At 41.6% G+C, this 14304-nt stretch overlaps 1 protein-coding gene across 3 annotated transcripts in view; it reads right to left on the reverse strand.

Annotated features, from left to right (window-relative positions):
- Positions 1-7282: 7282 nt before the first annotated feature.
- kbtbd8 (kelch repeat and BTB (POZ) domain containing 8) overlaps positions 7283-14304 on the reverse strand; it is a 32901-nt gene continuing 25879 nt past the window's right edge. For all 3 annotated transcript variants that reach the window (XM_070895199.1, XM_070895200.1, XM_070895201.1), the window contains one exon: positions 7283-12244. In XM_070895199.1, coding sequence (XP_070751300.1) covers positions 11781-12244 — 464 coding nt within the window. In that variant the 3' untranslated portion in view covers positions 7283-11780. The remainder of the gene's footprint in view (positions 12245-14304) is intronic.

Consider the following 14304-nt stretch of genomic DNA (forward strand, 5'->3'; position numbering starts at 1 on the left):
TTTTGTTCTTTGCCTTGGGTTTCTCCGCCCTCCACTTTTCCTCATCTCCTTTCTGATAGAGGTGTACCGATGGATGTGGTGTATTTAGATTTCCAAAAGGCATTCGATAAGGTGCCACACAAAAGGTTACTGCAGAAGATAAAGGTACGCGGAGTCAGAGGAAATGTATTAGCATGGATAGAGAATTGGCTGGCGAACAGAAAGCAGAGAGTCGGGATAAATGGGTCCTTTTCCGGTTGGAAATCAGTGGTTAGTGGTGTGCCCCAGGGATCAGTACTGGGACCACAACTGTTTACAATATACATAAATGACCTAGAAGAGGGGAGTGTAGTGCAACAAAATTTGCAGATGACACGAAGATTAGTGGGAAAGCAGGTTGTGTAGAGGACTCAGAGGCTGCAAGGAGATTTGGATAGGTTAAGCGAATGGGCTAAAGTTTGGCAGATGGAATACAATGTCGGAAAGTGTGAGGTCATCTACCTTGGGAAAAAAAACAGTAAAAGGGAATATTATTTGAATGGGGAGAAATTACAACATGCTGTGGTGCAGAGGGACCTGGGGGTCCTTGTGCATTAATCCCAAAAGGTTAGTTTGCAGGTGCCGCAGGTAATCAGGAAGGCGAATGGAATGTTGGCCTTCATTGCGAAAGGGATGGAGTACAAAAGCAGGGAGGTGTTGCTGCAACTGTATAAGGTATTGGTAAGGCCGCACCTGGAGTACTGCGTGCAGTTTTGGTCACCTTACTTAAGGATATACTAGCTTTGGAAGGGATAAAGAGACGATTCACTAGGCTGATTCCAGAAATGAGGGGGTTACCTTATGATAGATTGAGTAGACTGGGTCTTTACTCCTTGGAGTTCAGAAGGATGAGGAGTGATCTTATAGAAACATTTAAAATTACGAAAGGGATAGACAAGATAGAGGAAGAGAGGTTGTTTCCATTGGTGGGAGAGACTAGAACTAGGGGGCACAGCCTCAAAATATGGAGCAGCCAATTTAAAACAGAGTTGAGAAAGAATTTCTTCTCCCAGAGGGTTGTGAATCTGTGGAATTCTCTGCCCAAGGAAGCAGTTGAGGCTGGCTCATTGAATGTTTTCAAGTCGAAGATAGATAGATTTTTAAGCAATAAGGGAATTAAGGGTTATGGAGAGAGGGCGGGTAAGTGGAGCCGAGTCCTCGACCAAATCAGCCATGATCTTATTGAATGGCAGAGCAGGCTTGAATGTTCTTATGTTTGGAGCGAGATTGTTGCCACAATGCCTTGTATTTGCCCCTCTGGCAGAACAGGGTGTGGGTGATGGGAGTTCATGTTCTAGACATTGTCAGGAGTAGGGTACTGCTGGAGTTGGCTTTCCCTACTCCCTCTGCCAATCACACCTCCCAAGAGGGCTGTTGTTGCCGACCCTGGCATTAAAGTTACCTTGGAAGCTCCATTTGTCACCTGTGGGGGATGCAGGAAAGATGTCGTGATTGGAAAAATCCTCTAGCCTCATCTGATGCATCGAATGTTGGGGCATACACTGCTGACTGGCACATTGGTTCCGGGATGGGGAAAGACGAAGAGTCATGAGGCGTTCTGCAGGGGGATGTCTGAGGCAACCAGCTCATTGACAGTGAAGCCAAATCCATAAAAGGCAGTGTTTTTCCTCTGGTTTTCCTTTCCAGGAAAAAAGTTGTAACCTCCACATTGTTCCTCGAGCTGGCCTTCCCCTGCCCGCCGGGTCTCGCTTAGGGCAGCGATGTCAGTATCAAAACATCTAAGTTCCTCGGCAATTATGGCAGTGCAGCATTCTGGCCTGTTGCTGTTGGAATTGTCCATGAGGGTCCTGACGTTCGTGGTCCCGAACTTCATATTAACGAAGTGGAAGATGCCGGCACACAAGTTATTTTAACGTGGGGTGGCCGCTGCACACTGGCAACCCACGGGCTTAGCTGAGCGAGGTTTTGGTCCAGTGGCAAGAGGGTTCAAGACGACTGGAGACCAGGCACTGCTGTATAAGCCGAATTGCCTAGGGCGAGGTGTTGGCTGCAAGCTCAGTGCCAAGTAGCGCCCTTGATGGTAGGTGGTAGATGGTAGGCATTAGGAAGGCCAACTGTCCACCGGGGTTCCGAGGGATGTTTTAAAAAAAAATTTCCAAGGTTTCCAAAGTTATTTAAAAGTTTCTATACAAAGTCTAAAATGTAAGTCAGTAAGTTATAAAAGTTTTCCCAAATTGTTAAAAAGTTTAAGTTGATTAAAAGTTTAAGATGCAAGTCAGTAGTAGGAATTCCAGTCCCTTGAAGAAATTACAGCAGCTTGGTCCCTTCAGCCAGTTCAATGCCGGTCCCGGAGTCTTTGATGATGTCCTGGTATAAGGCTGCAATCCTCGAATAGGAGCCACAGGCCAGTGCAGGGGTCCCTCCTGCCCGGGATAGAAGTGAGCCTCTAGATATTTTAGGAGAGTTCCTCGCACTCAGTAAATGCACACAGGTGGTTGTCAAGGGGGCTGGGTGATTTATTCAGAGAAATTGGAACATGAAGGCACCAGCTCTGAAAAACAGCCTTCAGCTTAAGTGACCAATGCCCAAGGTATAGAAACAGAAAATAGGTGCAGGAGTAGGACATTCGGCCCTTCGAGCCTGCACCACCATTCAAGATCATGGCTGATCAATCACCTCAGTACCCCTTGATCTCTAACTATAAGGGCCATATCTAACTCCCCCTTGAATATATCCAATGAACGGACATCAACAACTCTGCAGTAGAGAATTCTACAGGTTAACAACTCTGAAGAAGTTTCTCCTCATCTCAGTCTAAGAATAAGGGGTAAACCATTTAGGACTATGTCCCCTGGTTCTGGACTTCCAACATTGGGAACATTCTTCCTGCATCTAACCTGTCCAGTCCTGTCAGAATTTTATATGTTTCTATGAGATTCTCCCCTCATCCTTCAAAACTCCAGTGAATACAGGCCCAGTCAATGCAGTCTCCTCAAAGGTCAGTCCAGCCATCCCAGGAGTCAGTCTGGTGAACCGTCGCTGCACTCCCTCAATAGCAAGAACATCCTTCCTCAGATTAGACCACCAAAACTGCACACAATATTCCAGGTGAGACCTCACCAAGGCCCTGTACAATTGCAGCAAGACCTCCCTGCTCCTATACTCAAATCCCCTAGCTATGAAGGCCAACATACCATTTGCCTTCACCACCTGCTGTACCTGCATGCCAACTTTCAATGACTGATGAACCATGACACCCAGGTCAGGTTGCATCTCCCTTTTCCAAATCGGTCACCATTCAAATATTCTGCCTTCCTGTTTTTGCCCCCAAAGTGGATAACCTCACATTTATCCACAGTATACTGCATCTGCCATGTGCTTGCCCACTCACCTAACCTGTCCAAGTCACCCTGCAGCCTCTTAGCATCCTCCTCCTCAGCTCACACCACCCAGCTTAGTGCCATCTGCAAACTTGGAGATATTACACTCAATTCCTTCATCCAAAATTAATGTATATTGGAAATAGCTGGGGTTCCAGCACTGAGCCCTGCAGCACCCCACTAGTCACTGCCTGCCATTCTGAAAAGGACCCGTTTATCCCGACTCTCTGCTTCGTCTGCCAACCAGTTCTCTATCCACGTCAGTACATTACCCTTAATACCATGTGCTTTAATTTTGCACACCAATCTCATGTGGGACCTTGTCAAAAGCCTTTTGAAAGTCCAAATACACCAAATCCATTGGTTCCCCCTTGTCCACTACCAGTTACATCCTCAAACATTCCAGATTTGTCAAGCATAATTTCCCTTTCATAAATCCATCCTGACTTGGACCGATCCTGTCACTGTTTTCCAAATGCGCTGCTATTTCATCTTTAATAATGGATTCAAACATTTTCCCCACTACTGATGTCAGGCTAACCAGTCTATAATTACCTGTTTTCTCTCCATCTTTTTTTTTTTTTAAAGTGGTGTTACATTAACTACCCTCTAGACCATAGGAAGTGATCGAGAGTCGATACTGTTGGAAAATGATCACCAATGCATCCACTATTTCAAGGGCCACTTTCTGAAGTACTCTGGGATGCAGACTCGGCCCCCGGGGATTTATCGGCCTTCAATCCAATCAATTTCTCGCCCAATAAGGATTTCCTTCAGTTTTTCCTTCTCACTGGACCCTCGGTCCTAGTATTTCTGGAAGGTTATTTGTGTCTTCCTTTGTGAACTTTGTTTAATTGGTCCGCCATTTCTTTGTTCCCCATTATAAATTCACCTGAATCTGACTGCAAGGGGCCTACGTTTGTCTTCACTAATATTTTTCTCTTCACATATCTATAGAAGCTTTTGCAGTCAGTTTTTAATGTTCCCAGCAAGGTTCCTCTCATACTCTGAAACCCTTTGTCGTCCTCTGCTGAATTCTAAAATTCTCCATCCTCAGGTTTGCTGCTTTTTCTGGCCAATTTATGCCTCTTCCTTGGATTTATCACTATTCTTAATTTCCCTTGTTAGCCACCTTCCCCATTTTATTTTTACTCCAGACAGGGATGTACAATTGAAGTTCATCCATGTGATCTTTAAATGTTTGCCATTGCCTATCCACCATCAACCCTTTAAATTTCATTCACCAGTCTATTCTAGCCAATTCACATCTCATACCATCGAAGTTACCTTTGCTCAAGTTCAGGACCCTAGTCTCTGAATTAACCGTCACTCCATCTTCATAGAATTCTACCATATTATGGTCACTCTTCCAATGGGCCTCGTACAAGATTGTTAATTAGTCCTTTCTCATTACACATCACCTAGTCTAGGATGGCCAGCCCTCTAGTTGGTTCCTGAACATATTGGTCTAGAAAACCATCCCCAATACACTCCAGGAAATCCTCCCCCACCGTATTGCTGCCAGTTTGGTTAGCCCAATCAATATGTAGATTAAAGTCACCGATGATAACTGCTGCACCTTTATTGCACGCATCCCTAATTTCTTGTTTGATGCTGTCCCCAACCTCACTACTACTGTTTGGTGGTCTATACACAACTCCCACTAGTGTTTTCTGCCCTTTGGTATTCCGTAGCGCCACCCATACCGATTCCACATCATCCAAGCTAATGTCCTTTCTTACTATTGCGTTAACTTTCTCTTTAACAAGCAACGCCACCCCACTTCCTGTTTCTCGGTCTATCCTTCCTGAATATTGAATACCCCTGGATGTTGAGTTCCCAGCCTTGGTCACCCTGGAGCCATGTCTCCATGATGCCAATTACATCATATCCGTTAATAGCTGCATGTGCAGTTAATTTGTCCACCTTATTAGATACTCCTCGCATTGAGGCACACAGCCTTCAGGCTTGTCTATTTAAACACACTTTCCCCCTTTAGAATTTTGCTGTATAACGTGGCCCTTTTTGCCTTGGTTTCTCTGCCTCCACTGACTTCTCTTCTTTCTAACTTTTGCTTCTGCCCCCATTCTACTTCCCTCTGTCTCCCTGCATAGGTTCCCATCCCCCTGCATATTAGTTTAACCCCTCCCCAACAGCACTAGCAAACACTCCCCCTAGGACATGGTTCCAGTCCTGCCCAGGTGCAGACCGTCCGGTTTGTACTGGTCCCACCTCCCCCAGGACTGGTTCCAATGTCCCAGGAATTTGAATCCCTCCCTGCTGCACCACTCCTCAAGCCACGTATTCATCCGAGCTATCCTGCGATTCCTACTCTGACTAGCACGTGTCACTGGTAGCAATCCTGAGATTAGTACTGGAGGTCCTACTTTTTAAATTTAGCTCCTAGCTCCCTAAATTTGTCTTGTAGGACCTCATCCCATTTTTTAACCTATATGCACCACAACAACTGGCTGTTCACCTTCCCCCTTCAAAATGTCCTGCAACTGCTCAGACATCCTTGATCCTTGCACCAGGGAGGCAACATACCATCCTGGAGTCTCTATTGCGGCTGCAGAAAAGTTTATCTATTCCCCTACCACTATAGCTCTCCCATTCTTTCCTGCCCTCCTGTGTAGCAGAGCCACCCATGGTGCCATGAACTTGGCTGCTGTACTCTCCCCTGATGAATCATCCCCCTCAACAGTACCCAAAGTGGTGTATGTTTTGCAGGGGAAGGTAAGTAGTGCAGGGCCTTCCTGCCACGGCTGTTAGTCACCCATCCCCCATCTGGCTGTGTAACCTTTACCTGCGGTGTGCTCAACTCACTAAATGTGCTATTTAAGACATCCTCAGCATCTCGGATGCTCCAGAGTAAATCCACCCACAGCTCCAGTGCCGCAATGCAGTCGGTCAGGTGCTGCAGTTGGATACACTCCTGCACATCAGGGACACTGGAAGCGTCAGACTTCCCACATAGCACAGGAGGAGCATGACACATGTCCGAGCTCTCCTGCCATGACTTAACCCTTCGATTAACTTAATTTGGCAACAATGCTAAAGGTTACCTACTGATAGAGAAAAACAACTCATCAATCACTTACCCCCTTGGCTGTGACATCACCCTTTGATTTTTTTTTTGGCTCTCTCTGCAGCTGCACCGGCTGGCTTCTTCAACACTGCTCTGCCTCCTTGAACTCCCCGCTGCCTCCCGACACGACGCTGGGCCTTTTGTAAGCCTCTGACGCTGCTCTGCCTCCTCAACCTCCCTATACCAAAAGCTCCAAAACTACTTGTCAAATTATGGAGAAACTGGCAAAGAAATAATAGATCTAACAGTCACAAGGGATGATGAGACAGTTTTGCTCTTTTCTAGCAAACTACACCAAGCAGTTTGCCCTTTGCTAAAGGTTGTAACAGAACATTGCTCAATACTGAAGTTGCAATTGTCATTCACACTAAAAAAAAAAGCACCAAAGTCATTTCTTTGTGGCACTGGCAAACTCAATTTGCTCAATGGCTGGGCCAGTTTTTTTTTTTAAAAAAACCTTCTGCAGGGTTATTAACCTGCAATTTCCTCAATGTAAAGCTGCATCATCTTACAATTTACTCAGTAAATAAAGAAGCTCCCTCAAGCAAAAAAGCCAGGTGGCCATGCTACGACAATTGTCTAAAGGTTGAAACCAATTAGGCAAACTACTTTCACCCAATACACAGGCTATAAAAGCAGTAGAAACTGGTATATTGATGCTCAGGAGGTGCCCTTCAAACTTTCTATGGAAATCAGACAAAAAAACCCAGTGTTAACGTCTGTCACTTTCCCCACTATATCCGCTGGGCTTACTTTGTGTGGTATGCAGAATAGACATAGGAAAATAACCAATTAAAATGATTACTGTATACAGAATTTAGAAAAACTAACCATCCATCTTTTAAATCAGTTTATTTCAAGAATATAGTCTCATTTTATTACAAGTCACAGTACTTTAAACTACATCACGTATCAAGTAAACCAGCTTATCCCATCTGAACACCAATTCTGAAGCATTCAATTCAAATCATGTGCAAGTACAGCTAATGTCATTTTATATTTCTGAAAAAATTCAAGTGATAGATATACCTGTACTTCGAGTCACATCAAAAATGTTAACTATAGCCAAGTCTCTGCACACAATGGAATGAGCAGCTTTCACAGCTGAAGCAAAGAAAAAAATCAGCAAATCTACAGTGCAAATATATCTAAATTCTACAAATTCTTAAATGCAGATTCAACTTCACAAGTCAGAAACCAGCTTTTGCAGTTGTACAATGCAATTCAGATGGGTTGAATATCACGGTGCAATGAGGGCTCACTTACCATACCAATTCTCATTTAATTTTTCAGGCCAATATATCCTTTAAAGATTGTCCTAAACAGCAGCAATGTTTAAGAAAACAGGATTTCTAAAAATTATACATTGCACTCTTCCATAGTGTAGCTTCTTACACTTAAATGCAACACTATATCTGGAAAGGTGCTTCAAAAAGTTTGCAGTTACAAATTTTAACCACTGTACAAAGATTGTAGCTAAAGTACTCCATATTGAAAATTCAATGAAACAAAAAAATCTTAGGGGGATCTGTGGTGCACTGTTAAGTAACCAGAAAGTTGCAATCAAACTATCAAGATGGTATAACCCACTTCTAAACAATGCCATAACTAAAATGTTATTGCCCATAAAACATTTGTGAACCTTCATTATTGCTTTTTACCCAAATGTAAAACTCATTCTTGCCCACATTCAGCATTCAAGGAAAAAGGAAAACTAAGTCTCACCATTTTGATTTCATAAAATATAGCTGCCGTATTCACATTTCTGCAGGCAGAAACTAGTGAATGTTTATTCCAGATTTCCTCCATTCCCTTTAAAAAAGGTGTGGGTAAAAAAAAAAGAAAGTCACGTGTGTACAGAACTCCTTCAAAAGAGTTTAATAACTTCAAACAATATAAACTGAAATAGGAGATTTTGAAGTATATAAAAATTGTTCAATTGGAATATACAATGTCAGCAAGAACAAGGCTTTTATAACCTATTATGATGCACCATCTTGTACATAAGGATTATCTACATGGCAACTAGGCATGTACTGTAGTTGGGGTTCTTTAACCAAGTGAAAAGAAACCAATTATATTCACTAACAGCTTGCTTACCAGTTCACTTATAGCAGCTAATGCAACCTGCACCGACTGTGGACACTCCAGAATGTTGCCAATGTACTACTACACAAATTATAGAGCTTCTGAGATTTGGTTATGCCTGACCTTTTGCTACAAGAAACAGCAGCATGACCAAGGTAGCATAGAGCTCTGGCAAAGCTGTAAACACTAGATACAGGAAAACCACCACAAAAAAAAAAATCCTATCCTTTAGGCGAGCAGAGCAGAAAATTTAAGACAAGGGTTTCAGTTGGAGATGGAACATGCAGCCAATTGAAAAATCAGTGTCAAACATCCAGTTCGGGAATAGCATTCTAGGAGCATCAGGCCTCAAATTGCAGATGAATCTGGTATTCAGACGAGTACTTCCTATGCCACTAGTGACTGTGACCAAGGCCTAATTCCCAGTCGTTTTATGTAGTTCCCATCAATGGCAACTAGAGTTCAGGCCTATAGCCCAGAGTACATGCAAACCCACTTCACCTAGTTCCTAAAAGGCAATCATACTCCCCATACATCTATTGCAATACTTACTAAAAATTTCCAGCTCCTCAGAGTTAAGAAGTTAAAAACCATGTAATTACAATGGATTGTATTGTTTGAGCTACATTGTGGAGAACACCAGGCTTAGACAATGTGATGCCCACTGCTCAACTAGCTGAAAAATATAATGCAAAGTTGTGAAATTATTTTCATGCCAAGTAAATGGAACTACTAGATATCCATTAATATAGGGATTTACTTATTCGTGGATAGTTTGACTGTCTAGCTCTGCTTGGATTAGACTTCTGGTCCTTTCAGATAGTCAATCTATTTTAGGTAATTTGGCAGAGATGATTCTGGCATTATGAATTAGGAATTTAAAATTCCTCCTCAGTTGAATGAAATGCTCAGATACTTCATGGATTGGATGTTGCAATTTCTACAATCAAGGTTTTAGCTCTCAAACTTTCTGCCAAGGTGTCCAGTATTAGAAATTAAGTGAAACTACAACGGAAACATTTATATGGCCAAGAAAATGTAGATCAATCAAATCTACTGGTTGCAAACTGGAAATGTACAAATCAGTGCAGTTTACTTCAAATTATTCAAGGAAATATAAAAACTTGGAAAGAATTAGGATTGACTTTTCCAGCCGAGGTTAATATCAAGGCTGATGGGCAAGGATGAAATTGGGATCCAAGGCAGTGCGGCACTTGTGTAGCTGTAGATAAGAGTTCCCCACAAATGCAATTTTACTGCTTGTACAAAATCTTATCCTGGGAAGATTTTACATGCTCATGCAAAAATGTTACATGTGCAGTGAACTTCAAACAGGCCATGGTTTAGACTATATAAGGCAAGAAAGTTAGTGATGAATCAAAATGAAGGAAATGCAGCTTTAAGTCACTTGTATGCACAGCTTGTCAGGACTGTTCAAAATGGTCTAATGGTGTTATTTATGTGCCAAGGAATGTTTTTGAAATAGACAAGATTTAAAACTCAGCTTTTAAGACTGAACAGCATCAAAACAGAGCAGATAGTGGCAAGTGCATAGGAAACAGTTCAGTTAAATTAGCATTTTCTCTTCATTAGTACATTTTAAGAATGGCACAAGTCTGGTCAAGGGATTTAACATGATTCAGATTAAATACTGGGCTAATTATGGTTGTGCTCCGTACCAGATTTGTACACATGTATTTATTTGTTTTGGCTGAGAATAGTGAGGTCAAAGCATTTCCCCCAGCCTCACAGCAAACTTACATTTTGCACCAATCCATCTGAAGTGTCAAAAATCACAAGATTAGGAGCGATCACAGGCTACAGGGTGAAAGTTTAGCCTCCAACTCACTATCAAGTTTGATTTGTTGATATAGCATTTGGAAATATTATGGGTAGGTTAGTTTGCTTCAGCTGTAATTGGAAAAAAGGATTTTTTTAAAAATTAAAAATGTACTGATAAGCAGAATGTAGAGGGCATATAATTAAAATAGGGCAATCAATACTTGTTTGTAGGTTACACCAACATTAGGAAAATCAGTACTAATGTATAGATAGGAATGGTTTACATCTACTAGTTCACCAGCTAGTGAATAATGCTGCACATTCAAAAAGGTTGAGTATACACTAGACATGGAAGATTTACTGTATACAAAATGCACAAAAAATGACCATTGCTCCTTAGATGGAAGGCATTCATGGTTCAGCTTCTGCAGTAGCTGGAGATGTATTTGAGGGAAAAGATATTCAATTATCTACTTCATTCTCAAATTACAAAATGCCAGATTAATTTCAGCAATTCTAGCCTGTTCAAATTAACAGTGGACTCCAGGCATTGAATCCTGCAGCAAAGTTAAGTTGACTAGTAAAGTTCTGGTTTAGCTGCAGTGCAAGAGCTGACCACAATGCTTACTGAAGCTATTTCTCAGATTAATTTAGTTTGCAAAGGACATAAATCAAAGTGTTTATTAAAGCACTCTGCTCCACCCCAAAACTATACATCCTGTTATCACAGTAGGTTGCTGCACCAAGTGGTTATTATACCCACTTCATTAACTGTCACTTACATATGTTTAGTCTTTCAAAGTGGGTTAAAACTGAAGATTTATTCACGTTCAACAATGAAATAATTTGCGTAACTGCCATTCTGTGCAGTGTGTACTAATTCCAAGGCTTGATCCCAATACAACTGGTTATCCCAGGTGATGTAAAAACCAGTCAATTCTTACTTTCCATTAAGATCTAGCTATCAAAATACCTTCACATTTGAGTCAGGTAACTAAATGTAAAGTGGTAAATTCTGAAATACAGACTTCAAAACATTAGTAGCATCTGTATTATTTAACAAATTTATACCCGTACGTCTCATTAAAGGCTTTAGTTTTTACATACCATTGGGCAAAGCAACTTCTTGCTGCCAAGCTGAATTTTGCCTGCTAGTCTGCATAGTTTCAAGATTGCCAGGCAATGAACAACTGCTATACATGGTCAAGAAATGCCATTGAATGAGCCAGCTAAAAATAAAATAAGCTATAATCCATGTAAATAATTGCACTTATATTCCCCAGCACCAGTGAAAAGTTAGTAAAATATTACAAAACTAAACTTCTGAACCAGTTCAAAAACACTGCTGCTTTCAAAAGCACCTATCCGGTTTCATTAGTGCTTTTAAAACAGCCATTTTGATTACACAAAATACTGTTAGCCCATGTCACACCATTAGTTCATGCAAATCGCCAGAAGAAAATTCAAAACACTTTCTGAAGACATTGTGGATAAAGTTTGGCAACAACACATTCAAAATGGCGGCCAAGGTCCCATAGCTTGTCTGGTGACTCATACACTTTCTTCCATTGATCAGACTCTTCATCATACTGGTACAAAGAGTTTTTACGGCTTGTACGGAAAACATGTTCCTCCACCACCACTTGCGTTGCTCGCACAAAAAGGTGCAGTTTGTTAAGGAGCAAGAACAGTTTAATGTAGGGATTTGTGGACTGATCAAGTGGAAGGTCTTTCTTTCGCAGCCATTTATTAAGTTGAATGTCATAAGTCTCTACTGTAAGCATCCGTTGATGTGCTTTACAAATTCCGGCTACATAGTAGATAGAATCTTTGCAGACAGCTGACAGTCCCTGGGATCTAGGCACGTTCATTGGTGTCAGACAGCCCCAGTAGTCTTTATGAGGGTTGTAGCACAGGAAAAATTCACCTAAACAAAAAGAAAGGCAATTAGACTTTCTGCCAAACTCCAGCTTCAGTTATCCAACTCATTAACCTAGGTGCTACAGCAAGATAATTAGTTCACCAATTAAGAAAGCAAATGGTATGTTGACCTTTAATACAAGAGGATTTGAGTACAAGAGTAAAGACATCTTACTGCAATTATATAGGGCCCTGGTGAGACCACACCTGGAGTATTGTGTCATTTTAGGTCTCCTTGCCCAAGGAAGGATATACTTGCTAGAGTGCAAAGAAGGTTCACCAGACTGATCCTGGGATTTGTTTTTGGGGGGTGGGGAGAGGAGGGAGGGGGGCAGGAGAAAGAGGGAGGGGAAGGGAAGGAGGGAATTGTCCTATGAGATTGAGTAGACTAGGCCTATATTATCTAGAATTTAGAAGAATGAGGGGTGATCTCATTGAAAAACACAGGCTTGACAGAAGATGTTTACCCGAGCTAGAGAGTCTAGAACCCAGGGTCACAGTTTCAGAATAATGGGCTGGCAATTTAGGACTCCGATGGAGAAACTGCTTCACTGAGGGTAGTGAATCTTGGAATTCTCTATCCAGAGGGTTGTGGATACTCAGACGTAGAGTATATTCAAGACAGATTGATATATTAAGGGAATCAAGGGTATTGGAGATAGTGCAGAAAGTGGAGTTGAGGTAAATCATCAGGTATGATCTCATTGGATCGCGGAACAGGCTCGGAGCCGAATGGCCTACACCTGCTCCTATTTCTTATGTTCTTATGATAGGGTTTAGGATGGCAAGTGCAGTGCATTGGATCAACCACCAACTACAGTAGCGATGGACAAGTTTACACAATTGCTGTAACGCTGAGCTCCTGATTTCAACCACACTGTAGGACCAGGGAATCCCTAGACATTCCCATCCCTGGTTTAGAATACATGACAAGGTGTGGGAACTAGTCACCTATCTGGCCTGTTACTGCATGGCAGTGTAGGTAGTGATAAAGCTTTAACTCAAATTATTCCACACAAAAACAAACTCTTCAAGTGGACTAATTTTGATGACAAAAGTGCAAGGGAGCAGTTTAGTGCTTCAGCTTTTTTTTTTGGGGGGGGGGGGGAAAGAGAGGGGGGTGGGCAAAGAGTAGAGGGAGATGCACCCAACTGTGATGAGTATGGACATATGGCTAGACATCTAACCTGTAATATCTCATTTACATCCTTAAAATCACAAGACAATATGACCAGCTTACCATTGATGGTCAAGACAATCTGTTGGCAATACAAGAACTAGTCTCTGCAACTAGTGCACATGACAAAATTACATCAAGACAATACCATTAGAACTTGTGGAATTCTCATTTCTTAACCAACTCAATAGGTAAAGCCCAAAATGATTTGATGGAGTCGTCAGAATATTCTCAATAGAACAAATCACTACTGTACTAGTACCATGTGGTAATGTATCAGCAATAAGTTATTATAACTTGCCAGCATACTCAATATTTACAGAAAATAGTTGGTGGTTCAGTCTCCTGTTCCCCAGCTAGTTTAAACAAACAGCAATGGAATGCAACACAGCAAGAATTTAATAAGTTGCAAAACCACTAATGACTGGTTAAGTTCCATCTAGACAGTGGAGACAAGCTAAATATACTGCCAACGAGTACACGGCACGGAGATTTATTTTTGGCACTTTTAATGACAACCATTCCAATTAAATAGAATATTTAACCAGTGACCATCAGAAGCTACTGTAAATATATATTTAAATTTCAATACAAAAAAGGTTTAGGAATCCATGAAAATGTCATTGAAGATATCCTGCAGCTTGAAGCAAAGTTAAATGTAAAATAAATAAATAGGCTGCAAATGCATAACTCCATGCAACAAGCAGCACCTCAACACCACTCCCAGATTGCTGTGGCTCTGGGATGAGAAATCCTTATCCCACAATAGATTTAGATCCTCAGATTAGCAGCAGGAGCCAGGATAACTTTCTGTAGGGCAAGACTTTGGAATTCCACAATTAAAAAATGCAACTCTGATTTTTCAATTTCAAGTCTGAACAGCAACTTTA

The sequence above is a fragment of the Pristiophorus japonicus genome, chromosome 12 (assembly GCF_044704955.1).
Source record: "Pristiophorus japonicus isolate sPriJap1 chromosome 12, sPriJap1.hap1, whole genome shotgun sequence".
Lineage (NCBI taxonomy): Eukaryota > Metazoa > Chordata > Chondrichthyes > Pristiophoridae > Pristiophorus > Pristiophorus japonicus.